The sequence below is a fragment of the Equus asinus genome, chromosome 4 (genome assembly GCF_041296235.1).
Source record: "Equus asinus isolate D_3611 breed Donkey chromosome 4, EquAss-T2T_v2, whole genome shotgun sequence".
NCBI lineage: Eukaryota > Metazoa > Chordata > Mammalia > Perissodactyla > Equidae > Equus > Equus asinus.
The window spans coordinates 23,011,814-23,039,387 of NC_091793.1; the positions used below are offsets into that span (position 1 = coordinate 23,011,814).

Consider the following 27,574-nt stretch of genomic DNA (forward strand, 5'->3'; position numbering starts at 1 on the left):
TGTTTTCCTACCCGGAGCAAATGAGGTTTCTTCTTACTTCACATCCTCTGATACTTGGTGTCGCCGGTTTTAAAAAACTGTCGATGGGGCCGGCCTGGTGGTGCAGCGGTTAAGTGCACACGTTCTGCTTCAGCGGCCCGAGGTTCCCTGGTTCGGATCCCGGGTGTGGACCTGGCACTGCTTAGCAAGCCGTGCTGTGGCAGACGTCCTACATATAAGGTGGAAGAAGATGGGCACGGATGTTAGCTCAGGGCCAGTCTTTCTTAGCAAAAAGAGAAGGATTGGCAACAGATGCTAGATCAGGGCTAATCTTCCTCAAACAAAAAAAAAAAACGTTTTTTCCCACTGCTCTAGAAGGCCACTTTGGTCATAAATCAGGTGTCCCTCTATGAATAGATGCGTTTCTAGTCGCTGTTCTATTTTTCTTTTCTTGCACCAATACTATGCTGTCTTAATTCGTGTAACTTTATAGTAGATCTCGATATCTGGTAGAACGAGTTTTGCACCTTGTTCTTCAAGATCACTTTGACTATTCTTAGCTCTTTGCATTTTGACCAGAAAAAAGAGCCATACATAAAACAAGTGAGCAAGCAAGCAAACAAAAAATTAAACCTTTGGTCTTGAGATTTTGATTGGGATTGCATTGACTCAGTTTGGTGAAAATTGACAACTTTGTATTATTTAGTCTTCAGTCTACGAACCTAGAAGATCCTCCCGTTTCTTGAGATTTTCTTTAATTTCTCTCAATAATGCTTTGTAGTTTTTTGCAGAGGAGTTTTATTTTATTATTTATTTATTTATTTATTTGAGGAAGATTAGCCCTGAGCTAACATCTGCTGCCAATCCTCCTCTCCTTGCTGAGGAAGACTGGCCCTGAGCTAACATCCGTGCCCATCTTCCTCTGTTTTATGTGGGACGCCTTCCACAGCATGGCTTGCCAAGCGGTGCCATGTCCACACCCGGCATCCGAACCAGCGAAGCCCGGGCCACCGAAGTGGAACGTGAGTGCTTAACCGCTGCACTGCTGGGCGGACCCTGCACAGAAGTTTTAGACATATTTTGTTAGATTTATTCCTAGCGTTTGAATTTTTTGATGTTATTACATTTAATAAATATTTATTAAAATTTAGTTTTCTGTTTGTTTATGTATATAGTCATGGAATTGATTTTTGTATATTCGTGTTGTATTCAGCAACCTTGCTAAACGCATTTATTAGTTTTTTGTTTTTATTTTTTCATTTGTTCTGGTCAACTCTTTTATTTCTTTCTTTCTTTATTTTTTGCTGAGGAATATTGGCCCTGAGCTAACGTCCACTGCCAATCTTCCTCTTTTTGCTTGAGGAAGATTGTCGCTGAGCTAACGTCTGTGTCAGTCTTCCTCTATTTTATGTGGGATGCTGCCACAGCATGGCCTGACAAGTGGTGCTAGGTCCGTACCCAGCATCTGAACCTCTGAACCCCAGGCTGCTGAAGCCGAGCGCGCAAACTTAACCCCTATGCCACCAGGCCAGCCCCAGGAATGGTGTTTTGTATATGGCTGTTGGGTCAAATTTACTAATTATTCTGTATCCAATAGGGATTTTCTTTCGGTCTGATTGTTGTGTAAGTCACTAGTGGAGGATATTAAAATATCTCATGTGATTGTGGATTTATCTAGTTCTCTTAATTATGTCAAGTTCGACTTTTTTATTTTGGAGCTTTATTATTAGGTACATATTAATTTATAATTATCATATTTTCCTAGTGAATTGAAACTTATCATTATGATTTATCCCTCTTTTTTCTGGTAATGCTTTTTGCCTTAAATTCTACTTTGTCTAATATTAATATAGCTTCACCAACTTTCTTTTCATTAGTATTTGTGTAATATACTTCCTTATATCTTTAATCTTGGAAAGAGTATATAGTTGTCTTTTTCTTCTATTAGCCTGTCTGTTATTCCTTATGTTTATTTGGAACATTTAGTCTGTTTATATTTAATGTAATTCTGATATATTTGGGTTTAAATCTGCCATCTTGCTGTTTGCTTTCTTTTTTTTGTTCCACTTGCTTTATTTTCTTTATTCCTTTCTTTCTTGTCTTCTTTGCATTTATTTTTATTTTTTGTTTCACTTTAGTTAGCTTTATTGAAATACAACTTATGGAAAATTAAAATTTACCAAGTGTATCATTTGATGAGTTTTGGTGAAGGTGCACACCCATGTAACCGTTGCACAGTCAAGATCTAGGACATTTCTGTCACCCCCAAACTTCCTCCCACACCTTCACAGTGGGTCCTCTGCACCCCCCGCAGCCCTGGCAAACGCTGCTCTGCTTTCTATCACTGTAGTCTTGCCTTTTAATTATACAACATGTATTCTTATGAGTCTGACTTTTTTTTCACTTAGCATGCTTTTGCAATTCATTATTGAGTGTTTGCTTATCATTCCGTTTTTTCCTCCTCTCTCTTAGCTTGGAAGTTATTTACTCTGCTATTATCTTTTCGTGATAACTGTTGGGAGACAGTTCTCCACGGGTCTCTCATGTTTCCGTACATCTTGCGAGCAGAGACACTGACTACTTTTGTTCCAGGCTATCTTTACAAGGATGTTTGTATAATATACAGCTTTGGAAGGTAGAGCTAGGGTCTCCCTCTAGAGCAGAAGATAGGTTTGCTTGCTCTCCCGTATAATAAAGATACTGTCTTCCTCCAGAGCAGAGCTTAGATAGATTTGCTTATTGACAATATAAAAGACTCAAATTCCCTTCACTCAGGGTTTCTCTGTTTGAATGCAACACGAGCAGGTGTCACCTGACCCTCTTCATGTCATCCTTTGGGAACTGGCTCCCAGGGAATTGGCACAAATGCTGATTCTCTGGCTACTGCTCTTGCTGTGAGTAATAAATTGCCCTTTGTCTTTGATCCAGGAATCTTGTGTCTTCGGCCAGCATCCATGAAACTGTGTCAGGCCAACTTGTTAGTTTGCAAGTAGGGTAAAATCTGAAACCCCTCACAGTTCTCGATACAACCTAGAGATTGTAACACACATCCTTGGCTTTACTGAAGGATAATTGGTACTTTAGCCTCTTCCAGAACAATGGAAGGGTCTTAGAACCCTTTAACTTTGTTTATCCCCCTCCAGGCTTCTATGCCGTGTGTTGTTTTTTAGTAACATTTTTATTTTAAACCCAAGAAGATATTGTACTGTCAATATCTATTTAGATTCACATACCTATTTACCATTTTCATGGGGCTTCATTTTTTTTCCTGCGTATTTGACCATCAATCTGGAATCAGGTTCCTTCTACCTGAAAAAATCGTTTTATATTTCCTGTTGTTTAGGTCTGCTAGTGACAAAGGCTCTCTCTCTCTTTCTCCTTTGTTTTTTTGTTTGTGTGACTAATGAAATGTTTTAATTTTAACTTCATACTTGAAGGGAAGTATGCTGGGTATAGAATTCTCATTGGCATTTATTTTCTTTTCGCTCTTTAAGGATATCATTCCGTTATCTCTGGCTTCCATTGTTTTTTTTTCTTTTTTCTTTTTGTGAGGAAGATTGGCCCTGAGCTAACATTTGTTGCCAATCTTCCTCTTTTTGCTTGAGGAAGACTGTCCCTGGGCTAATATCTGTGCCAATCTTCCTTTGTTTTTTATATGTGGGATGCTGCCACAGCATGGCTTGATGAGCAGTGCTAGGTCTGCGCCCGGGATCTGAGCCTGTGGACCCTGGGCCACCAAAGTGGAGTGTGGCAGCTTAACTACTATGCTACCAGGCTGACCCTCTGGCTTCCATTGTTGAGAAGCCAGCTGTCGGTCTAACGACTACCCTTTGAAGATAGCTTTTTTCCCTCGCTATCTTTAATATATTCTCTTTGCATTTTGTTTTCAAGAGTTGTAGTATGGCACATGTGTCAGTTATTGCTGTTTTATAATATGTTGACCAATATGTGTCATTCTCAGTTATTGCTATGTAACAAACGACCAAACTTAGTGGCTTAAAACACATTTGTGGGCTTATTTAGCCCACAAATCTGCAATTTGAGCAGAGCTCAGTAGGAAAGCCTCAATACTACTTTACATGACATTACCTGGGGTGGCTTGTCTGCAGAATCCACTTGTAGGATGATTTACTCATAAGTGGCAAGTTGGTGCTGGCTGTTGGCTGTTCATCCAGGGCTAAGGGTCCACAGCTGAGTCATCTCCATGGGTTGCTTCAGCTTCCCCATGGCATGATGGTGGGTCCCAAGAGAAAAGAGATAGAAGCTTCCAGTCTCTTAAGGCCTTAGTCCAGAAACTTGCATAGCATTGCTTCTGCCATATTCTATGTAAAGCAGTTACAGAGCCAGATTATAGGGTAAAGAAACAGATTCCCACTGCTCAGTGGGAGGAATGTCAGAGAATTTGAGGGCCGTGTTTTAAAACTTCCACAGGGTCTCTAAGTGTGGATTTCTACTTATTTTTCTTTTGAGGGGGAGGGCTCATAGGTATTTTAAATCAGTAGAATAATGTTTTTCATCAATTTTGGAAAGTTCAGAGACATTAACTCTTCAAATATGGCTTCTGTCCAGTTCTTTTCCTATTCTGTTTTTTGTGCCTCCACTTATATGTATGTTAGCTTTTTCATTATATATTCCATGTCTCTTATCTACTTTCCTATACTCTCCATTCTTTGTCCTTCCATGCTTTCTTCGGTTTGCTCTTTTCAGACCTTTCTGTTCACTGGTTTTCTCTTCAGCAGTATCCAGTCTGCTACTGTACCTAGCCATGGAGTTCCTAACTTTGGGAGTTGTATTGTTTAATTCCGTAATTTCCATTTGTTTCTTTTTTTTTTTCCCCAAGGAAGATTAACCCTGAGCTAACATCGGTTACCAATCTTCCTCTTTTTATGCTTGAGGGAGATTAGCCCTGAGCTAACATCTGTGCCAATCTTCCCCCACTTTATATGTGGGTTGCTGTCACAACATGGCTGACAGGTGGTGTAGGACTGCGCTTGGGATCCAAACCCATGAACCTGGGCCACCAAAGTGAAATGCGCCAAACTTAACCACTACGCCACAAGCCGACCCCTGTTTGTCTTCTTTTATAGTTTAAAATTCTTTGCCAAAATTCTAAATCTTTTTTTAAAGATTTTATTTCTTCCCTTTTTTTCCCCCAAAACCCCCCCAGTACATATTTGTATATTCTTAGTTGTGGGTCCTTCTACTTGTGGCATGTGGGATGCCGCCTCAGCATGGCCTGATGCCATGTCCGCAGGCAGAATCCGAACCGGCGAAACCCTGGGCCGCTGAAGCGGAGTGCATGAACTTAACCACTTGGCCACGGGGCTGGCCCCTAAATCTTCTATTTTATCCCCTTTAGTATTATCACAGTTAAAGTTTATGTCAGATAACTTCAATATTTGCAGCCCCCCACTTGTAGATCTGTTTCTGTTGTATGTTGTTTCTGTTAGTTTTCTTTCATATGATCTTACCTCCTTGTGTGCCTGGTGAGTTTGGATTGTGTGCTTGACCTTGGATTTGCAAACATGCTTGTAGAAATAATTTGAAGCTTAGCTTGATGTTTCCTTTGTATTTGCTTCTCCCAGGTACCTGGGAACGCTCTCAGTGAGGATACCTCAGTCCAGTTTCTGGAACTGAAATTATTTGAGGCTGAGCTGCAGTCCCTGTAAGGGTCCATGTACCTGTGGCTTGCTCTTATCCCTGGAGTGTAGTTCTTCAGGATCCCAACCCGGAGTAAGAGGTGGTCACCAGGGCTCTCACCTTGCAGACCCCTGGCCTCCATTTCCTGTCCCCTGAGTCCGTGAGGTTGTTAATGCTACTGTGTATCCCTCCAGCCTCTGAAATGACAGCAGCCCTAAATGCCAGGCTCAGTCCCTGGGTTTCCATGATTCCTTCCAGCCTGGCGGTTTGTCACTATCTGATTAGGTATCCATTGCCTCAGACAGATGCTTTTTATCTTTTGTCCAGCATTTCTGGTTGTCCCCAGTAGGTAATCTGGTTCCCGTTACCTAGTCTGCCATTAACACAAGTGGAAGTCCTCAGAGAGATCCCATTTTCTTTTGGTTTATTCCCATCAGCATTCAAATGCCTGATTGCTCTTTCCCCATTAGCTATCTTTATTTGTCCCCCTCTACAGCAAAACTCCTCAAAAATATCGTTTGTACTTGCGGTCTCCAATTTCTCACGTCCCGTTCTTGCTGAAACCCATTCCAGTCAGTCTTCGGTTCCCGCCACGCCAACAAAAGTATTCCCATCAAGGTCACTCCTGCCTCAGTGACGCCGAGTCTGATGATCAGTTTTCGGTTGTCCTTATATGTGACATAGCAGCAGTATTTAATGTGGAGCACTTCGCTGTTAAGAGGTTGAGGAGATGAAGCCAAAACCAGCCACGGCGAGTGAGGAGTGGCCCTTCCTTTTCCTCTTTTCCTGCCTTGTCTTTTCTGTAGCGCTTGTTGTCTGGTGGTCTAGTTAACGTACTTGCTTATTTTGATTTTGACCTGACTCAGCTGCTCGATCTCCCCTGTAGAACACAGGCTCCGGGAGGGCAGGGCCCATTGTCTGTTTTGTTCACGAATTTGCCCCTCTGTTTAGAACAGTGTCTGGCACAGCTCAGGCCATCAGTAGATGTTTGCTGAGCAGCTGCTCTCTGGGAAGGAGCAGGCAGGCCCTGTTGAGCCAGCACTCTGAGCACTGCCTCCGCTGGACCCTGTGGCCACTGGGCTTGTAGAGGACTGTGGGACAGAACCTCTGGTGTCAAAAGCCCTGGACAGAACTTCGAGTAACCATCATTGACAAGTAATTGTTACAGTTTTTAAAGTGCTTTTACACCGCTATCTCATCTGATCCTCACAGCACCTCTGTGACGTAGGTGGGACAGGTACAATTAGTCTCATGTTTCACATGGGGCTCAGAGACAGAAGGGCTTTTTCCAAGGGCACAGAGCAACTTAATAGCAGACCTTGGACTCAAATACAACTCTTGAAAAATGAACAAAACTTTTTTTTCCTGATTATAAAAATTATATAGATGCATTGTAGAAAATTTAGAAGCTACAGAAATGGATAAAGAGGAACATTTAAATTATTATACTACCATGCACATTTTTACATATTTCTTTCCAATCATTTTCTTTTACACAGTTTAGATCACATTGTATCATACAAACTTTGTATCCTGCTTTTTTTTTGGTGAGGAAGATTGGCCCTGAGCTAACATCCATGCCAATCTTCCTTTCTTTTGTATGTGGGGCACTGCCACAACCTGGATTGATGAGTGATGCATAGGTCTGTGCCTGGGATCCAAACCCATGTACCCCAGACCACCGAAGTGGAGCATGTGAACTTAACCCCTATGCCACTAGACTGGCCCCTGTATCCTGCTTTTTTAACCTACCATTACAAAATAAACATTTCCCTGCTTTTTTGACATCTTGTTTTAATGGCTGCATAATATTCCACCACCTAAATGTACCATAATTTATATAATATTTGATTGCTGGGCATTTAAGTTAAACAACACTTATTTACTTCCTACTATGTGTGAGGTGCTGGGGACTTGAGATGTGACAGTCAAATTAGAAAGTGGATATGTGACAGGGCTTTGGTAAAATAAAGTATGAAAGCATCACATGATGATATTTAACAAAAAAGAAAGAAAAAATCTTTTCAAATAAAAGGAAAGTCCCAACTCCATTTAGATGTGTGTAGGTATGTGAGGGGCGGGTCGGCGGGTGGGAAGGGAGTCTGGCTGGAGCGGGTCAGTCACAGCCAGGGGCAGGCAGTGACCCATTTATGGGCACTAAGGCTTCTGATTCTGGCAGGGGTGTGGGCCGACAGTCCTGCCCGACTCCTTTCCATGTCTTCCTCCTCCATCCCGGCTTCCAGACTCTTCCAGCTAGAGGTGGAGGCCGATGCCCTGGTGAACTTCCAGCAGTATTCTTCCCTGTTGCCGCCCTTCTATGAGAGCTCCAGCCAAGTCCTGCACGCCGAGGTCCTGCAGCAGCTGAGCGACCTCATCCGCAACCACCCCAGCTGGTCGGTGGCCCACTTGGCGGTGGAGTTGGGGATCCGAGAGTGCTTCCATCACAGCCGCGTCATCAGGTGGGGGGGGGGACCTTGCCAGGACAGGCAGGAGGACAAGACCATTGGGACAGGGTGTGCACCTGTGTGTGCGGATGGGTGGGGCCATGGGGAGTCTCTCGGTCCTGCCTCAGTTCCTCTCCATAAGGTCAAAAGTTGCCAGAATGTTTGACTTCAGAAAGGGCGGCCTTGCCTTGAGGTTAGAGCAGAGGAATGCTGACCACAGTCAGGAGGAGAAATGTAGCATTTCTGCAGTGCCTCCCAGGCGCCAGGGCCGTGGTAGCTGTTTTATATCCACCATGCACTTGAATCCTCCCAGCGCCCCCATGAAGGATCGTCATCCCAGTGAGGTTGTGTGACCTGTGCAAGGCTGCTCAGCTGGAGAGGGCTGACGAGGCTTCAGATCCTTGGCGTCTCCCTCCAGAGAGCTGGTTGCCCTTCTGGAAGCTGGAGCGCTTCCTTCTGTGTGTCCGTCCACCAGCACTGATATCAGTGGATGCCCCCCGGTGACGGCGCGGTGCTGGCGCAGGACTGCAGCCTGCCCTCTTTCCCGGAGGCAGCCATACCTCTGGTTCTCTGCCCTGAAAGCTCAGTTCAGCTCCCAGGCTCTGAGCTCAGAAACATTCACTGCCCTTGCCAGTTTATAGGCGTCTTCTTGGACATCGTGGCGTTTGATCCCACAGCAGTTCTGTCCATTTCCTGGGGCAGGCACGGCAGGTATTGTTTTTATTTTTGGGTAGATGAGGGTGTTGAAGCCTAGAAAGGTTAGTGAACTGCCCGAGGTTGGTGAGATTTCCGCCTTCTGCAGTCCTTTCTATGTCGGCTCACTGCCTGCTGCAGGCTGGTGTGACCCTAGGGCACATCTCTCATACAGGTGTGCAAACAACTAAAAACTGATACGGATCACATCAGATGCAAATGAATTGTAACTCAGCCCTCGGTTTGAACCCGCCAGCTCAAGCATGGCGAGGATGCTCTTGCGCTCTCGGCCCCCTTCCCTCTCCTGCACTTGGGTTTCTCAGAGCCCCGCCCACCTGGTGCCATGCCCTCTCACCTGCCTGACCCTCACCCACAGCTGCGCCAATAGTGTGGAGAATGAGGGGGGCTGCACCCCCCTGCACCTGGCCTGCCGCAAGGGTGACGGGGAGATCCTGGTGGAGCTGGTACAATACTGCCACGCCCAGATGGACGTCACCGATAACAGTGGAGAGACTGCCTTCCATTACGCTGTCCGGGGTGACAATTCCCAGGTGCTACAGGTGAGCAGGGCTGGGGACACCTCACTGGGTTCAGGTGTCACTCTGGGCCCCTCACTGTCCCCCCTTGGTCCGTGAGGCCTGAGCTCCCTCATGGAGGGTGCACCCCTCCTCTCCCTCCCCACACTTGTCAAGGAGAGACATCCTTGGGCCACTTTGCTCTGACAACCTGGGCAAAGTCCTCCAATGCAACAAACTAAACTCTAGGCCCAGTCCAGTCCGTCCATTTAGTACCACTTTTCCTGAGCACCTGCTGGGAGCCGGACCTCTGGGCCGGGTGAATTCATCTCAGCCCGTGCCTGGAGGCGCTCATGGTCCATTGGGAGCTGAGCTTAACTTTTTACAGGAACTCAAAGCAAAACAAAACAAAATGTGGATTCATATCTATGATTCGTGCTCTCAGCGGAGGGAACTCTACTCCCGCTGTGGAACTCCACTGTCACTGAGAACCCAGTGCCTGGTGCAGTGGCACGTAGAGCCTGCCTCGATGTGCACAGGGGGCAAGTGCACTCTCTTATCAAGAGTCATGTACAACTGTGGCTGTCCTTTATTGCATGCTCGTCTTGTGCCTGCCCTGTACTGAGTGTCATATGTGTTCTAGTTAATTCTCAAAATACGATTTGTTGGGTAGGGGTCATTATCCTCTCCTCACCAGAGAAACCGAGGCTCAGTGAAGTTAAGAAATGTGCCCAGGGAGGGCCACTGAGCTGTCAGTGGTGGGGCTGGCCCTTGAATCCAGCCTCCCCACTGTGGCCTCACCCTGCCGATAGGCCTAGCTGGTCACACAGGTACACAGGGGTCATAGTGAGCCTATGGAGACAGCATTCAGCCACAAGTGAGGCAATAAAAGCCTCTTGGCTCTCTTTTTATTTTATTTTATTTATTTATTTTTTTTGAGGAACATTAGCCCTGAGCTAACATCTGCCAATCCTCCTCTTTTTGCTGAGGAAGACTGGCCCTGAGCTAACATCCGTGCCCATCTTCCTCTACTTTATACGTGGGACGCCTACCACAGCATGGCTTGCCAAGCGGTGCCATGTCTGCACCTGGGATCCGAACCAGTGAACCCTGGGCTGCCAAAGCGGAACGTGCACGTTAACCGCTGCGCCACTGGGCCGGCCCCTTGGCTCTCTTTTTAATACCAGTAATTTTTTAAATTGAAAACATAATACCTGCGCATAGCAAAAAAATTCAAGCAAGACAGAGGGTATGCAGTGGGAAGCAAGAATCACTCCCACCAAGGCCCCAGTACCCATCCCTGGATACAGCTTCCTGTTAAGTTTCTCTTTTTTTTTTTTTTTTAAAGATTTTATTTTTTTTCCTTTTTCTCCCCAAAACCCCCCCGGTACATAGTTGTATATTCTTCGTTGTGGGTCCTTCTAGTTGTGGCATGTGGGACGCTGCCTCAGCGTGGCTTGATGAGCAGTGCCATGTCCGTGCCCAGGATTCGAACCAACGAAACACTGGGCCGCCTGCAGCGGAGCGCGCGAACTTAACCACTCGGCCACGGGGCCAGCCCCTAAGTTTCTTGATTCAGAAATTTTTCCTGCATGGCATAGTGATGCCACACCAGCCCCCAGCCAACGCTCGCACCGCTGGTGTCTTTTTTCCCTCCAAGCCTCCTCTCTCTGTTGCTTCCCTTGAAGTTCCTATCAGTGCTCTCGTGGAGTCAAACTTCCCTCCCCCTGAGTCCCCAGAGAGAGAGAATGTCACGGTGGGTGTGAGGGAAGCACTGTGCTCCTGCCCACCCCATGTCATGTGTCAGCTCCTAGGGAAGAATGCCTCAGCTGGCCTGAACCAGGCCAATAACCAAGGGCAGACGCCACTGCACCTGGCCTGCCAGCTGGGGAAGCAGGAGATGGTCCGTGTGCTCCTGCTGTGCAATGCTCGCTGCAACATCATGGGGCCCGGCGGCTGCCCCATCCACACAGCTATGAAGTTCTCCCAGAAGGGGTAAGCCTCCCTCTCCCCCCTGCCCCGCCCCGCCCCATCCCGCCCCGCCCGGTCAGCTGGGCCTCCAGCTCTCGCCTGGCCAGTCCTCACGCCCAGGTGAGCAGTGGCCTCCACAGGCTCGTTAGATGTTTATCAGGTCCTGGCGCCAAGGGCTGGCCTGGCTCAAAGAAGGTGCTTGATGGATGTGTAGTGGGACTTTATCTCGGTTCACAAACTCCACTGGGGAAAGAATAGAACATTTTTAGTTGTTCTATAATGCCCCTTAATTTCTGACCATTAACTTCCCTCTCCCAAACTGGAGAAAACCAGTCTCAATCTTCCCCGGGGTCCCCCCTTGCCACCTCCTCCAGCTGGTGCTCCAGGGCTGGTGTCTCATGCAACCCCAAGTCTCGGAGGGGCCCACCCAACCTGGGTCCCCTTACCCCCGAGCCCACCAGCCTGATCTGAACCCTGCATGGCTGCAGTGCTCTGTGGCTTCTGTGCCCAGCTCGAAGCCCAGGAATGCTTGGCAAGGTAGCCCAGGGCCCCATCTGTTTAGATGTGTCTGTTATTCCTGGCTGGTGGCACTGCTGGGACACAGGTGCCAGGCCCATGTCTTGGGGAGGTCCAGACCACTGTGTCATTTCTTCCCGTCTCCCCAGACCTGAGAAACCCTGGTTTCTAGAAAATTCTCCATGTGGAGTATGTGCATGTGTATGTATGTGTGTGTGCTCGTGTGTGTGTGGCTGGGGGGGATGTTAAAGAGATGACTATCTCAAAATATCTCCCAGTGGGCACAGCATCTAGAGTGAATGAATGAATGAATGATTCAGTCAGTCCCTCAGTCCCGGCACCGTGCTAAGCGCTGGCCTTACAGAGATGGATAAGGGAACAGCTCTGGGACAGGGACAGAGAAGTCACCTAGTACCTTCCATGGCTGCCTGCTAGACAGGCAGCCAGAAGAGAGCACAGAGGGCTGCACTCAGGTCGGGGGACAGGCACTCTCGCCCTCCTTCAGGTTTTCCTTCCTTTGGGGTCTGCACCCACCTTGCTGGCCCCCTGGCACTGCCATCCCCTCGAAGGTCTGGTCCAAGCTTGGGCAAACCCTCCTTTCCTTGATTCTCCCTAGCACAACCAAGATGAGCTAGAACTTTCAGAAAGGCTTGGCCAAATGCTTGGAGATGGTACCAACACCGTGCTCACCCCCAGGGGTCAGGTTCCCCAGCTGCAGGTTGCGACCTGAATGGACACTAGTGACGGGGGCTGCTCTTCTATACCCGCGGGCTGGCATGGCAGCCCTGCTCTTGCTGGCTCCAGCTGCCCTAAGCTTGCCTGTCCAGGGCCTGGAATTCTGGGTTCTCCCTCCTCAGGCACCCTCAGCCATGTTCCCTCTCTGCCCCACCCAGGCCTCTCGGGCCAGCTCCGATCATGAGAGGATCATTGCACATCACTTGACACAAGTCGTCTCATGCTGTGGGCGGTGGGCATGCCCTCCTGCTGCACAGTCACATTCCTCGCAGGGCCCCCGAGGGGCCGTCCCTCTGCCCCCATGTGTTAGCCAGCACAGCTGTACTCTGAGAATCACAGAGTGATTTGGGTGACGGAGACTGCTTCCGGCCCAGCTCCAACCTGGGAGCCCCTCTGCTGTTTGTGTCAACTCGGCTGACATTCACAGAGAGCCAGGGTGGAGCCTGGGACTCCAGTTTCACTGAGCATAATGTCCTCAAGGTTCATTGGTGTTGTGGCATGTATCAGAACTTCCTTTTTAAGGCAGAATAATGCTCCATTGTGTGCATGGGCCACATTCTGCTTATCTGTTCATTGGTCAGTGGACACTTGGGTTGCTTCCACCTTTGGGCGGCTGTGCATAATGCTGCTGTGAGCATGGGCTACAAATATCTGTCCAGGCCCCTGCTTTCAGTCCCGTTGGTTTTATACCTCAGACAGGAAAGCAGCTGCCCTCTGAGCTGCCCTGCCTGCTGCTTCCTGCAGGATGCAAGTCCCCGCATGGGACACCAGCAGTGGAGGGGCAGGGGAGAGAGGGCGCCTGTGTGCCAGGCACAGAACCAGGTGCTGAAATGTCTCGTCTCCTTTAATCTCTCCCCCGGCCTGTTAGGACTGTCCCTGCATTGCAGACCAGCTCAGCCACTTGCAGAGGTCACCAGTGAGGGAGCTGGGCTTGACCTCAAGCCTGTCTGACTGTAAAGCCAGCACCAGTGCGAGAGATCATTGCTCATTGGAGTCATCAGGGAAAGCTTCCTGGAGGAGGGGACATGAGCTGGGCCTTGAGGGGCTCAGTGTACCCCTGACATACCATGGTATACATGTTGGTTGGTTTTGTTGCAATTTCATTTGCAGAAACTCCCTAACCAAGAGGTGTAGCCCCGAGTCTGGCCTCTTCCTGCACCAGGCCGCCCCCTGACCTTCCTCACTACCCTGTGGCTCCTCTCTCCCCAGGTGTGCTGAAATGATCATCAGCATGGACAGCAACCAGATCCACAGCAAAGACCCCCACTATGGAGCCAGCCCCCTCCACTGGGCCAAGAACGCGGAGGTAGGTGGAGTCTGAGGGTGCCCAGCGGGTGGGAGCGGGGCAGGGCCCCGGCCCTTTGTTCCTCAGCTCCCACAGGCAGGGGTTCCGAGAGGACTCCGAGGGTGGCACGTGGGTGGTTGACCTCGTAGTGGGCCCCCAGGCAGGTGAGCCCAAGTTGAGATGACATCCTGGCATTGCCCTGCTGCTCGCTGGCATGGTGACGATGTCCCCTCTGCAGCTTCTTCCTGTACGAATGGGGAGTCCTATGGCCTGCCTTTGGTGGTGTTGTGAAGTCAGCGAGTAGTATGTGAGGAAATTCTTCATAAATTGTCAGATGCCTCGCAAACATAAGGTGATGGGTGACGATGATGATGGCTCCAGCTGCATCCACAGAACATCTGGCTGGGCGTCTCCTCTGAGGCCTGTCCCGGAGCCATGCTCTGCACCCCGGGAGGGTGGAGGCCTCTGGTCTCTTGTCTCCAGGAAGCACAGCTCGGCAGTGCTCCGGGTGCTCCCAAAGAGCATGGCTTGCTCGTCAGCCTGGTGGGCCTGGAGGGAGGAGATTACACCTCTGCTGGGCGCCTTCTTCGTGCCAGGAGCTAGACACCAGTCAGGCCCTTTCGTGTATGTTTGCTCATTCACTGTCACCCACTCTGTGAGGTGGAAACTTGCATCCCCATTTCACAGCAGAGAAAACTGAGGTGCAGAGGGGTGCAGTGACCCAGCCAGGCTCAGACAACTGCGATGAAGTGGGGCTGAGCTTTGGGCTCCAAAGTCCAGGCTCTTGAGCATGGCCCCAGGCCCCCCGGGGCTGCTGGGCGAGCAAGGGTGTGTGCTGCTAAGGCCCAGGGAGGGGTCATACCTGTGCTGGGTCCCAGGGAGGGTCACAGGGAGTGGGGCACTTCTGGGACAGGGCCCAGAGGAATGCTTGTAGGGAGAGATGGGGTCCTGTGCGCTCCAGGAAAGGACCCAGAAGCTTCTTAAAACAGTCAGCACATCCTCAGCTTTTTGTCCTCTAGTTCCTGCGGTGCTGATGGAGTGGGAGCCAAGGTCTAGGGCCACCCCCAGACCTGGGGCCTGCCTCCTCGGTTCTTCTTGTTGCTAGAGCTTTCCAGAGGCCCGGTACCTGAAGGCGTGTCAGGGAGGAAGTGGCAGTGCCCCGATGCTGCCAGGTGCTACGCAGGTCGCAGCTGCTCCCAGTGCCCCACTGACTCGGGCCTGACCCTGCCTCCCACAGATGGCCCGCATGCTGCTGAAACGGGGCTGCGACGTGAACAACACCAGCTCTGCAGGGAACACAGCCTTGCATGTGGCCGTGATGCGCAACCGCTTCGACTGCGTCATGGTGTTGCTGACCCACGGGGCCCACGCCGATGCCCGCGGAGAGCACGGCAACACGCCGCTGCACCTGGCTATGTCGGTGAGCCCGAGCCCTGCCGTCCTCCCACGCACAGCCCCAGCTGAGTGCCCATGTGGTGGGGATGCCTGAGGACCGGCAGGGCTGGAGCCCTCCCACGCTGCCCTTATCCTCAGCTGCTTAGAATCTTCTTACCTTCTGAGACTCAGTTCAGACCCTGCCTCCTCCCTCAGGAAGCCTTCCGTGTATCCCAGTCAGCCCAAAATCACGTCTCCTTCCTCTGCGCTCTGGTACCCCTCACTCTCGTGCCTGCCACTTGACACTTGCGTGGTGTGAGAGGGAAAGTACAGCTCTGGCTCCTGCCTGTGACCTTGGGTAACTCACATCACCTCTGTCGGCCTTGATTTCCTCCTCTGGAAAGGGGAGGTGCGGGGACCCGGGTGGCAGAGTGAGGGGAGTAAATGGTAGACGGCTGGTCTGAGGAATGTCTAACAACATGCAGCTCCTGGCGCGGAGTGAGCCTCCCACAGATGTTCCTCCTTCCCGGCACCGTTAGGGGAAGACGTCCATCTGCATGTTGTTCTTGCCTGCCTGGTGGACCGTGGCTGCTGGAAGGCAGGGCCTGCTTGAACATCTCAGTAGCCCATGGGAGGTGTTGGCCACGTTTTTTGGTTTGTTGTAGAACACGGTCCCTGCCCTTAGAGCCCCTGCCATCTGGCTAGACGACTACGGCACGAACATGGTAAATGCGGGGAGGGAGTGTCACTGCGTTACAGGCAGGGTGTGTGTGTGTGTGCTATAGCAATGTCACATGTACACCAGTCTCGGAGGGATAGAATCGGAGAGACTCTGGGACTCTAAAAGAAGTAGATTTATGACAAATTCTGTGACATCTTGCTTTATACCAAAGGCCATAACCATGGAGGAGATACTGTTGCCCAAGAGGCGGAAACTAGAAATGAAACCGTGGACGTTTTTTGCACTGAGTGGGCCCTTAGAATGATCTGGTTCAGCAGCTCTCGAACTTTTTGGTCTATGTGGTCCCTTTATGCTCTTAAAGATTACCGAGGATCCCAAAGAGTTTTTGTTTATATGGATTTTTGTGTGTCTGTATTTACCATATTAGAAATTAAAAGTGAGACATTTTCAAAATACTTACTAATTCATTTAAAAATAATAATGAACCAATCACATGCTAACATAAGTAGCATTTTTTTATGAAAAACAACTTTATTTTCCAAAACAAAAAATAACCGGCTGAGAAGAGTTGGCGTCGTTTTACATTTTGGCGAAACTTTTGAGTGCCTGGCCTCGGAGAAGACGTTGATTCTCCCATCTTCTACTACGTTCATTCTGTTGCTATATGTTGTTGAATGTGTGCTGAGGAACGTGAAGAAAATCTGGCCTCGCCTAGATACGTAGTTGGACAAGATGTGTAGCTGTGCCTTTTCAGATCCTCGAGAATGTTCTTCCTCGCTATTACACTGAAACTCGATGGGGGGTAGTTTCTGACAGGTTGGTACCAGTGGGCGCTCTAAAACCATCTCCGTGACTTTTCACACTTTGTTACCTTGAAATCCTGTGGCATCTCTTGCGCTTTGCATGGATCTTTCTACCCATGCACGATTTCGTGTCATCCTTGGAAAATACTGGTTCACCAGGTACGCATGGCTTCCAAATGTTGACCCATTTCCTTATACAGTTTCAAAACCCCACATCTGTAAATATCACCACCGATCTCATCAGAAAAGTCTTTCAGTTTTGGGAAACTGTCAAGCCCGTCACGTCACATAGAAGTTTTCCGGAATTCCAATTTTTGTTTGAAAGCTGGGATTTTATCATTGGCACAAAATACTGCCGGTTGTTTTTCTTGAGGTGACACACTCACTGCATTCGCTTTTGGGAAATTCTCCTAAATACCCGAGGCTGAACAATGGTGGTCTGTCTGTCGGCTGTTCTCTCAAGTAGAGACGGTGTTCCGTGGGAAGAAGCAGCTAGTTCTGCTCGCAACTCAAACAATCATACGAGCGCTCTTCCTCAGGACAACGTCATGCGTGGGTAAACCACAGAAAGCTTTGTCCATGCTCTCCACGTTGTGACACTGAACACGCAGTGTCGCAGTTGAAATAATTAACAATTCTTACTGCTTCATCAAGGGCATTCTTAAGTGGCTGGCTTTTTAATTAATTTCTTTGTCTTTTACTGTGAGCACGTGGCAGAGAGGAAACCATGATGACTGTTGGTTTGGCGCCACTGCCTTGCTTGGTGCTAGGCACCAGCAGTTTTATCCACCATTGTTTTTACATCATAGGTGCAAAAGGCAAGCAACATCTTTTTTTTTTTTTTTTTGAGGAAGACTGGCCCTGAGCTAACATCCATGCCCGACTTCCTCTACTTTATATGTGGGATGCTGCCACAGCATGGTTTGCCAAGCGGTGCCATGTCCATGCCCGGGATCCGAACCGGTGAACCCCAGGCCGCAGAAGCGGAACGTGTGCACTTAACTGCTGCGCCACCAGGCCAGCCCTGGCAAGCAGCATCTTGATATTTTTATGAAGACAGTTTTAGTCTCGCAAACCCTTTGAAGAGTCTCATGCATCCATGGGTCCACGGATCTTACTTTGAGAACTGCAGGTGTGGTTCATGGTTTCCCATTCTTCAGTCACTTGCATACCATTTTCACAGTTTCTGGCACATTCATGAACCACTTTTATAATTAGGTACTTAATCATTTCTTTAAGTTGGCTTGCTTTTAAACTTACTTAAATTTATTTTGAAGGAAATGTTATACAGTCACGTGCTGCATAACAAAATTTCCGTCAATGATGGACCGAATATATGATGGTGGTCCCATAAGATTAGTCCCAGAGAGCCTAGGTGTGTAGTCGGCTGTACCTTCTAGGTTTATGTAAGCACACGCGATGATGTTCACACAAAGATGACATCGCCTAACGACGCAGCTCTCAGAATGTGTCCCCGTCGTTAAGCGATGCAGGACTTTATCACTACCGTAAGCTGTAAACCGGTGCCACAAATAGAAGGTAGCCAGAAACAAAGTGCATAACTCATGATTAAAATGCACATATTTAGCTGTGCCCATATAAATCCTCACGGTGCATAAACAACTGTTTGGAAAACTCCATTCCATCTCCTCATTCTCCGGGCAAGGGAGTCAGGCCCCGAGAAGAGGGAGGTGGTAAGACCAGAGCTCAGGCCTCCAGCAGCCAGTCAGTTGGTTTGTCCTGGGAGCCATGCCCTGCCCCGCCGCCCAGCCTCCAAATGTTCACTGCCTAGTGCTGTGTGGAGGGGAGCGTGCCTCAGGGCTGCCACTGGGGGACTTGTGCTTGGTTACCCCCTTGGAACTGGCACCCTGGACCGGATGGGTCCAGCCTTCTCTTTGCTCACTCACCCTCTCCCTGCTACTCCCAAAAGCGATCAGCAGCTGACCCTTCAGTCTCCCCATGGCTCCTGGGTCAGGGGTCATAGATGCATTGCTTCCTTCAAGGAGGAGCTGGTGGGGGTGGGGACTGGGGTGGGTCACTTCCAGTTCCTGCCGGGGTTGATAAACCCTCTCCTGGGGATGCTCGTAAGCCTGTTTGTCAGGGCACCACCTTCAAGCGTAGACCTTGGAGGGGCTCAGATCAAAGGGTTGCGGTGTCTCCCTGTGCTGATGAGAGCCCCACCGGGCTGATGGGTAGAGTGGAAGAGGCCGAGGGTCCTTTTTCTCTTCATTTCTCTGAGCTGTGGCTTATTTTCCCCTTACTCCATCCTTAACAGAAAGACAACGTGGAGATGGTCAAGGCCCTCATTGTGTTTGGAGCAGAGGTGGACACCCCAAATGACTCTGGGGAGACTCCTGCCTTACTAGCCTCCAAGATCAGCAAACGTATGTGCTCTGCCCTCTGGGACCAGGTTAGGGGCGGGGGTGTGTGCAGGGACTAGGGAGGAGGGAAGTCCCAGGCTTCGGGTGCCAGCGTCCTGTCCAGGACCCGCCCCCAGTTGCTCCCTGCACTGAGTGGCTGGGGGGCTGAGAGGGGAAGCCTGCTCTGCCAAGAACAGGGGTCCTGACCGGTAGAAGGAGCCCGCCAAGGAGCTTGCCAAACCAGTATCCTCTTCTGTGGGGCCCCCATCCCACCTCAGGGTGCCGGGACCCCCAGGGCGGGGGGATAGGCAGCAGCAACAGCCCTCTTCCCCACTCCTGGGAATTCACTAATAGGACCACTTGCAAGAACAACCATGGGTCGACGCGTGCGCTGCACTTTGCAAGTACGTGTGCATGCCCTCGTGCACACAGGCATGCTGCATGCACTGCATGCTCGCTCGGCGAGCCTTGGCTTCAGGGCTGGAACAAGCAGATCCCCCTCCTTAGAAGACTGGAGCCCCCTCTGGAGGTCTTCAGGGAGCTGTGGAGGTTGCTGTGGGTATTTGCCCGATAGTGTGTGTGAGCGTGCATGAGCGTGCATACAAGCATGCATGTGCGTGCTTGTGCGCACTACTTTCTGTGGCATCCTTTTCAGTTATCCCATCCGTCAGATGGGAGGAAATGCCCACTGGCCAGCTGGTTAGTCCCTTTCCAGCTCTGAAAGGGACTCTCCATTCAGCAGTTGTGAAAATTGCTGACCATGGAGGTGGGAGTCCTGCTTTCTTGACGGGAGTCAAAGGGGAAGAGGGAATTCCCAAAATACCTGGGCAGGGCCACACCGACTTCTTCCCTTTGCCCTGGTTGAGTCCCGGTGCCTTCTCTGGCCCTAGAAGCTGCGTGTGCCCCAGGAAGCTGCTTTGGTTGTAACAGACCAGAGTCAGCACACCTGTCGGGGTGGGGTCAGGCCTCCAGGGCACCCCGGTTCCCCCATGTCCCCAGGCATCCTGGTGGATAGGAGAGGGGACGTGTGTGGAAGGAGTGGCCTCTCACTTGTATGTTGACATCGTTTCTGATCCTGTGTGATCTCCCCCTCCCCACACCATGAGAAGTTGTCACTAGGAAGGCGCTCTTAACTCTGCTGAGAACTGTAGGGGCCGACTGCCAGTTGCCACTCGTCTCGGTGGTCCCCGTGCAGCAGGGCTCCGCGGCAGCACACCACCGCGTCTCCCTGGAAAGATCTCAGCCCCCACCGATCAGCTTAAATAACCTAGGTAGGCCTCTGCCCTGTCACGGTCCCTCCTGTCCTGCTGTCCACCTGGTTCTCAGGCACTTGGGGAGAGCAGTCCTGATCAGAAGGAAACAGGCCCCAGGGCAGAAGTCGCTGAAGGGAGCTAGGGAGGGTGGAGCGGGATCTGTAGCCTCCGGAGGCAGCCAGCAGCCCACAGAGCCCTGAGGCCGGCGGTGGGTGGGGGTGGGGGGGTCCCTGGCTCATGGCCCACAGTCCATCTTCCCTGAGAGGATGTCCTGGACACAGGTCTCAGGTCTGGGCATCCCCATGGCATCCATGAGGTGGGCGCTTCTGTGGCCTCTCAGTGTCCCCTGGGAGCTCAGGGTGGGCGGTGAGGAGCGCTGTCGCTGGCCCTCTGGCTTCAATGAGGAGTGTTTCTGCCACACTGCTGAGTCTCCGTCAGGCCTGAGGCCCGCGTGCTCCCCCGTCAGCCCCTTCAGTGACCTACAGGCTTTTGACCGTGGCCAGGCAATCGGCAGTCTGCTGTGTGCATCGTTACTGCCTGTGCAAACGGCCCCTTAGGAGTCGGGGGGCCTTTCTCTGGGCTTTCTGTGGGCTGGCCCACCCAGGGCCCTAGATTGTTTGGGAGCAGGGTCCCCTGAATAGAGCAGTCAGGAGCTGACCCTTGGCAAGCCAGCTTTTTTTTTTTTTTTTTTTTGCTGTTGGCGAAGCAGACTCCAGCACCTCTGGACAGGATAGCCCAGCCACAGTCAGTCCTTCTGGCTCTGCCTCTCTCTGCCCCTTGCCCATCCACTTCCAGGACCTGCCCCCAATCTTTATCTCTCAATTTTACAGGTAGTCAGTCACCCAAACCAGGCTGGATGGTGGGGCTGGGCACAGCATCAGATGGGTAATGCCCTGGCCCTAGAGGGCCGCAGAGCCTGGCCACACCCGCTAGCTGTAGCTCTGCTTCCCTCTTCTTCTCTTTCTCAGCTGCACACCCAGACACATGCTCCCTTCCTTACCGCCTTCTCCCCGCACTCGGTCCACTGCCTCTCCCGGCTGGTCGCCTGCTTATCTGGTCCACTCTCTGGCCACTTGCCCTGGTTGAGGGGACCCCGCCTTGCAGCCTGCCTTCCTGCTTTGCTGCTTTCTGCTCCATGCACAGTGGTGGGGAGGGTCCGACAGAATCTGGATGATGTGGCATCGCTGGGCCAGGCACCTGGGGCTGGGCTGCTTGTCACGAGGGCAGCTACTCCATTGGGTGGACCTTGGGCACAGGGGAAAACGTGAACAGAGTGGACGGGTACATCCTAGGCCGCTGGGGAAATTTCCAGACCTGGGATCAGGACCGGGGGCATCTGAAGAATGGTCGGGGTATCTCCCTTCATTCATGGAGTTAAACCCCGAGGAACGTCCTGACTCAGCCGTTTTGTCTAAATGACCTTGGACGAGTCAAGTAACCTGTTTGAGCCTCGTCTGTGGGTTGGGAATGATGCTTCTGGTGATGGCGGGTGTCAGCAGTGCCGGCCCGATGCATGAGCGTTCTGTGAACTGCGAGGCGCAGGACACGACAGGGGCGCTTGTGCTTCAGGGCTTTGGGAGGACGGCGTTGAGGAGAAGCCGGGGAGGCCGGGCAGGGGGGGGCCCTTCCCAGAGCAGTGGGCTCCCCTTTGCGTTCCAGCCCGTTTCTCCCTGAGGGGCCTGTGGGCTCTGGATTAGCTGTATCCTGGGACAAAGAGCCCTTCCTGGGGGCAGGAGGCAGATGCTCCTGCTAGGGGCAGTGGTGGGAGGGCGCAGCTCCAGTTCGCTCTCAGGACCCTCGGGGTGGCAGGGACTGGCCCCTGCCTGGCCCCAGCCCACCCTGCCCTGTGCCTCGCAGAACTGCAGGACCTCATGCACATCTCCCGGGCCCGGAAGCCGACATTCATCCTGAGCTCCATGCGGGACGAGAAGCGGACGTAAGTGGAGGGGGGAGGGGGCCCCACAGGGGGCTCGGGCTCCTGTCTAGTCGTCACCACAGCCCTGCGTGGGAGCTCACGTCTTCAGTAGCTCACAGCCAAGAGACTGAGTCTTTAGAGAGCCTGGGCCTGCTGCTTCACCAGTGACCGTGCAGGCTCTGGGTCACACAGTAGAGCTGGCTGCAGTCCTGTCCCTGCCCTCTGTGGCCCTGTCGTGGTTTGTCCAGGGAGATGGCCCCGATGCCCCTGGAGAGAGACCTCCGTTGCTGAAGTGCTGAGCCTACTTGCCTCTGAGTCCACCCCACTCTGGACCCCTCCTCCCTCCACAGAGCTAGTGGGGTGGACTGGTTTCCCAAGCACCCGCTGGATACGCAGGCCCATCCTGGCAGGCAGGCCTGGGTGATGGGCACAAAGAGAAGAAGCCCAAGCGCTGTCCTGGAGGACCTTCCCTGGCGCCTAGAATCAGTGCCTGCCGGCTCGGCAAATTACCAGGACAAACGTGTTTCCCACTGACTATGCTTTGCCCGCCCCGCCCTTCGTAAGACAGTTGGCTTCTTCTCTGTTTATTGCTATCCCGTGTTCCTCACAGCCCTCCTGGGGGGTATTAGTAGCTTTGTTTTACAAATGCAGAACATGAGTCCCCGAGAGATTAAGTGCTTCCCTCAAGGTCACAGAGTGAGTGTCCAGGTCTTTGAGTCCATGCCCTTTCTGTGACTGCAGCCTCTGTTCCAGCTGTGTCCCTGGTCCAGCCCTGCAGGGAAAATTCCCTCCCGGAAGCAGATGCAGCCCCTCTCCGTGGGCCAGGCAGCCGCACCTCGCCACTCTGCTTCTCCTCTCCTGAAGGAGCCGCCTCCAGTTGGCATATCCCACTTGTTTCACGGCCGCCCTGTAATATGTGCCCTGGGGGTGACTGCCCATCAGCGTTCTCACCCTTGCCTCCCACTGCACATGCTGTGCACACCCACACGTCTGTGCAGGGATTAGGAGGGTCCCAGAGGGATTGGAGGAGAGGACGCAGATTTTCCACCAAGACCCAGGGAGTCTGCCTGAGCCTGAGCACCCTCCCTGGAGGTGGGGCTGAGGCGAGAGTCAGGACACCCCTGTGGGGACCGCCGCACGCGGGTCTCTGAGTTACATAGCTCAGCCCTGCTCCCTGGGTCAATCCCTCTATTGCCAGCCCCGCGTGCTCGGAAGGGCTCTTGCATGTTTGCTCTGGCCCCCCTGGCCAGGGGCCCTGCAGGCCTCCAGTGACAGCACAGCCTCCCCTGCCACCCTCTGGGCTTGCTGTAGAGCTGGGCAGCTTGTCCAGGAAAAGACGAGGGAACCTGGAGGCGGGCCACACTGGCTGCCTTCATTCACCAGCTGCCTATTGGGCACGTCCCATGCACACTGGATCCGTAGCATTGCACAGAGCAGAGCTGGTCCCTGCCCTCAGGGCGCTTCCAGCCCAGCTGGGGAGAAAGACAGTAAACAAGAGGACAAGAAATGGTTCCTTATGGAAGTGAGAAGTGCTTTACCCTGAGGAGGTGGCTGAGGCAGCAGCGGGCGGAGCTGGAGGGTCCTGACTGCGTCAGGGCAGGCTTCTTCCAGCAGTGACATTTAAGATGAGGAGGAGACCAACAGGAAGCTTCCGGCTCTGAGCACAGACTGTGGAGGGCTTCCCCTGGGGCAAGGAGCTGGGCATGGCAGGACCCAGGGAGGCATGTCAGGGCGTATTGGAGAGTGGGGGACTCAGGAGTCAGCAGCCCCAGGTCCAGATCCCGCAACATCACTTAGCACCCGTGTGACTCTGGTCGGCCACCTAACCTCAGCTTCGTTCCTTCATTCCTGCACAGACATGTGCGGGTTAACAGGCAGTGCCTGCCTCAGAGGGGTTTGGGACATTTAAATGAATTCATACTGGTGGAAGCCCCTCACAGCCTAATAGCTCCTGGCACATAGAGGGTCCTTTCTCTTCCCTCCCCTGCTGCTCCCCCCCACCCATGGAGGGTCCTGACCCTGCTCCTCTGCCCATTCCTGGCCAGCTGTAGGATACCAGCCTGTTGAAATCAGACTTTTGTCTGGCGTCGGCTCCTGGTACTGGGAATCTAGACCTGTCCCCAGGGAGCTCCCTGTCCAGAGTTGGGGGACAGACCCAGGGTTCTGCTGAAGTGGCGCCTGGCCAGTGAGGCCTTCCCTGCACCTGCCCCCCTCACCCTCCTCTGTCACATTTTTCACTGCCCCCCCCCCCCCCCCCCCCGTGTCACACACAGGCTGTGAGGGCTTGGTCTTCACCTGCTCACGTGGCTGCAGCTGCCACAGTGCAGATGCTCAGGGACATGGGCTCAAGTGCGGGAGGTGAAGGGCCGGGCTGTAGTGAAACCCTCTCTTTCCCACTGCTGTCCCCACTGCAGCCATGACCACTTGCTCTGCCTGGACGGCGGGGGTGTGAAAGGCCTGGTCATCATCCAGCTCCTCATCGCCATCGAGAAGGCCTCAGGCATCGCCACCAAGGACCTCTTTGACTGGGTGGCAGGGACCAGCACCGGGGGCATCCTGGCCCTGGCCATTCTGCACAGTGAGGGCAGCCCCCTGGGCAGTGGGGGCGGGGCAGGGTGGGGTGTGTAGACCAGCCCTTGGAGCGGGCTGAGTGTGTCTCAGATCCTTGCCCAGAGGGCCGTGGGGGAGGGCAGCACTTCTGAGCCCTTTGTGGGGCGCCTGAGGGTGTTGGGGTCCAGGGCTGGCAGGAGAAGGGCTGGGAGGTTGGGCTGGGGTTTGATGCCCCCGCCCAGCCATGGAGAACAGAACCAGGTGCCCTTCCTTTCAGTGTAGGAAGCATTTTTGTATCCGTTGCATCAGTGGCTCCTCCCCATGCCCCTGCGAGCCAGGCACCACAGGGCCTTGAAACCTGATGGAAATAAGGCAAACTATTCTGATGGCAGGTGGAGCAGATGGTCTCAGGAGTGAGGAGCCACTAAGTCACAGAATTTCAGAGCCCTAGTCTGCACGCTTCATTTACCCGCTGGGAAATTGAGGCCGTAGTGGAGAGAAGTGACCCAGAGTCACAGAGGCCATCTGAGGGGTTGCTGGGACTGGGCCAGCCCCCTAGACTCCCAGCCCAGCTCTTCCCAAGGCCACAGGCCACTGGTGCAGTGTGCTTTCACTGCAGCTTCACGAAGGTGACAGGGCACTTCACTTACTGGACAGACTTCTGAGTGGGCCTTGTCTTGACTCAAGTGGGGTCTCCTTTATGGAGCTCTCGGGGCTGTGAGAGTCTGCCCTTGGGGGCCCCTCCCAGAAGAGGGCCCAGCCCCACCCCGGCAGGAGTCGTCCTCGGCCTCAGCCCCCCTGACCAGCAATCCCTGCCCTGGTTGCGGTTGGGTTCCATGCTCTCCAGCATGTCTTCCAGACCTGAAGGCACCAGGAGAGGGACCCCCTACTTCGGGGACAGCAGTGCCTGCCAGCCAGGACTGTGCTGGGTGCTAGGGACATGGGGCTGAGCCAGGCGCATGGTCAGGTCGGGGAGGCACAGGCGTCTGGGGCTCACCGTGGAAGGAGGCCATGGCCTGGCAGTCCAGGGTGTGCAGGGACGTGGAGCAGAGCCAGGCCAGGTGGCTGCTGGGAGCAGCGTCCCGTGGGCCTCTGGGAAGAGGAGGGTCTTCAGTGAGCAAGTTGCCAGGACTTGTTGCCCCAGAAGTTTACTTCATTTTGATGGTTCTCCCCATAGCCCTGTGAGGTTATAGATGGGGAAACTGAGGACCAGAGAGGGTCACCCAGTGAGTCAGAGCAGAGCCAGGACCAGGTCTCTCCCTTGGCCTCAGGGGCCCCACGGCCCCTCTCTGGTCTTTGTTCCTGTCTTCCTGAGAGGCGCCATCTCAGGGGTCTGCCTGCGCCCCATGGGGCAGGGCACAGTGGGCAGAGGTTCTAGCCTCTCCTCCACAGTGCGTCCCTCCCTTCTGCAGGGGACGTTTGTCCCCCTTCCAGGGCTTCTGTCTCCCGGGGCTATGGGAGGGATCTGAGAGGCCACCTGGTGCAGCCTCCCATGGGCAGAAGGCCCCTCTCCCCAGCCCCCTGCTGTCACCTCTGGCCGGTGAGGCCCACAGCCTGCCCCTTTGACCCTGTCTGTCCCCGGAGCCTCAGAGGACAGGGTGGGCCCTTCTGTTCCTCGACAAACAGTAGAACTAGATGTGGAAGCTTTTTCACTTTCAGGGCCCTTTTTAAAGGAAAACAGTACAAAATTAGGAATGCAAAATTAAGTACAGAGCCTTGGGGCTGCTGAAGGGGGGCTTCTTCCTGTGTGGGAGGTGGCAAAGAGGGCCCGGGAGCTCCAGCTGGCTTAATCCGCCCCTCTCTGGCCTCCTCCGGCCACCACTGGCCTCTGGTGCCCGCAGCTGGCCTGGGCCCAGGCCCTCGGTCAGGCGCATGGCCCTCGTGTCACCCCCACCTCTGGCCGACCCCCTTGTTCCTAGGCAAGTCCATGGCCTACATGCGGTGCTTGTACTTCCGCATGAAGGATGAGGTGTTCCGGGGCTCGCGGCCCTATGAGTCGGGGCCCCTGGAGGAGTTCCTGAAGCGGGAGTTTGGAGAGCACACCAAGATGACGGACGTCAAGAAGCCCAAGTAAGCCTCCTGGGCGGGAGCCGGGCGCCCCTGCGCGGTTCCCTGGGGACAGGACTCCCTGCCTGGTCTCACCAAAGCTGGGGGTGATGGAGGGCAGCTGCTTCCATGTCAGCGGGGCTTCTCCCTGAGAGCACGGGTGCAGAACACCCTCCACCTGTGTGTCATGCTTTTCCACCCAAACTGCACATCCCTGGGTCAGAAGGGTCAGTTCTGGTCCACCACACTCGGGATCTTCGTGTTGAGCACAGCTCTGCCCCAGGCACTGTGTATGCACGTGGCGGTGATGCACGCGACCAGCAGGTGGGAAGGCTCCCGGTCCGGTTGGGAGATAAATCACCTGAGACGTGGCAGGCCTGCAAGGCAGCGTGCCCTCAAGAGCTTCCAGAAGAGCCTACAGCATGGCTACTTCTTTGTAGTCCTCCCTTCCCCAGAATGACTTTGTTGTCTGTCTGATGCCCGTCTCATCTGCCAGACCGTGAGCTCCCTGAAGCAGGAACATGAACACCCTTGTTTGTCCTGTAGCCCCAGCATCTAGCCCACGGCCTGCCCCAGCACAGGCCATTGAAAAGTGTTCATCAACTGACCAACCATCAATGGGAGCAAGAGGGAGAAATGACTGAGGAGGAGGTAGTCAGGGAGGGCTCCCTGGAGGAAGTGAAGTACGAATGAGGCCTGGAGGGTTGGGGAAGATTTTTTTCATATTAAAGCTTGTTTTTTTTTCATTTTAAGAATAATATATAGTCTTTTAAGAAAACTGGGAAAATACAGAGAGTAAAAAGAAGAGGAATG

At 52.7% G+C, this 27,574-nt stretch overlaps 1 protein-coding gene across 11 annotated transcripts in view; it reads left to right on the plus strand.

The window, feature by feature from the left end:
* PLA2G6 (phospholipase A2 group VI) overlaps positions 1–27,574 on the plus strand; it is a 55,726-nt gene that overhangs the window by 16,391 nt on the left and 11,761 nt on the right. For 6 of the 11 annotated variants that reach the window (XR_011502594.1, XM_014851274.3, XM_014851269.3 and 3 more), the window contains 10 exons: positions 7,863–8,078; positions 9,133–9,316; positions 11,079–11,266; positions 13,703–13,799; positions 15,016–15,198; positions 18,913–19,021; positions 20,107–20,268; positions 22,108–22,186; positions 24,580–24,743; positions 26,635–26,785. Coding sequence is in view for 10 of the 11 variants with exons in the window: in XM_014851274.3 (XP_014706760.1) it covers positions 7,863–8,078; positions 9,133–9,316; positions 11,079–11,266; positions 13,703–13,799; positions 15,016–15,198; positions 18,913–19,021; positions 20,107–20,268; positions 22,108–22,186; positions 24,580–24,743; positions 26,635–26,785 (1,533 nt within the window). In the remaining variant the exon portion in view is untranslated. Of the gene's footprint in view, positions 1–7,862; positions 8,079–9,132; positions 9,317–11,078; positions 11,267–13,702; positions 13,800–15,015; positions 15,199–18,912; positions 19,022–20,106; positions 20,269–22,107; positions 22,187–24,579; positions 24,744–26,634; positions 26,786–27,574 lie in introns of those variants that run through there. The other 5 variants (XM_070506888.1, XM_070506887.1, XM_070506889.1 and 2 more) reach the window with 2 other exon arrangements.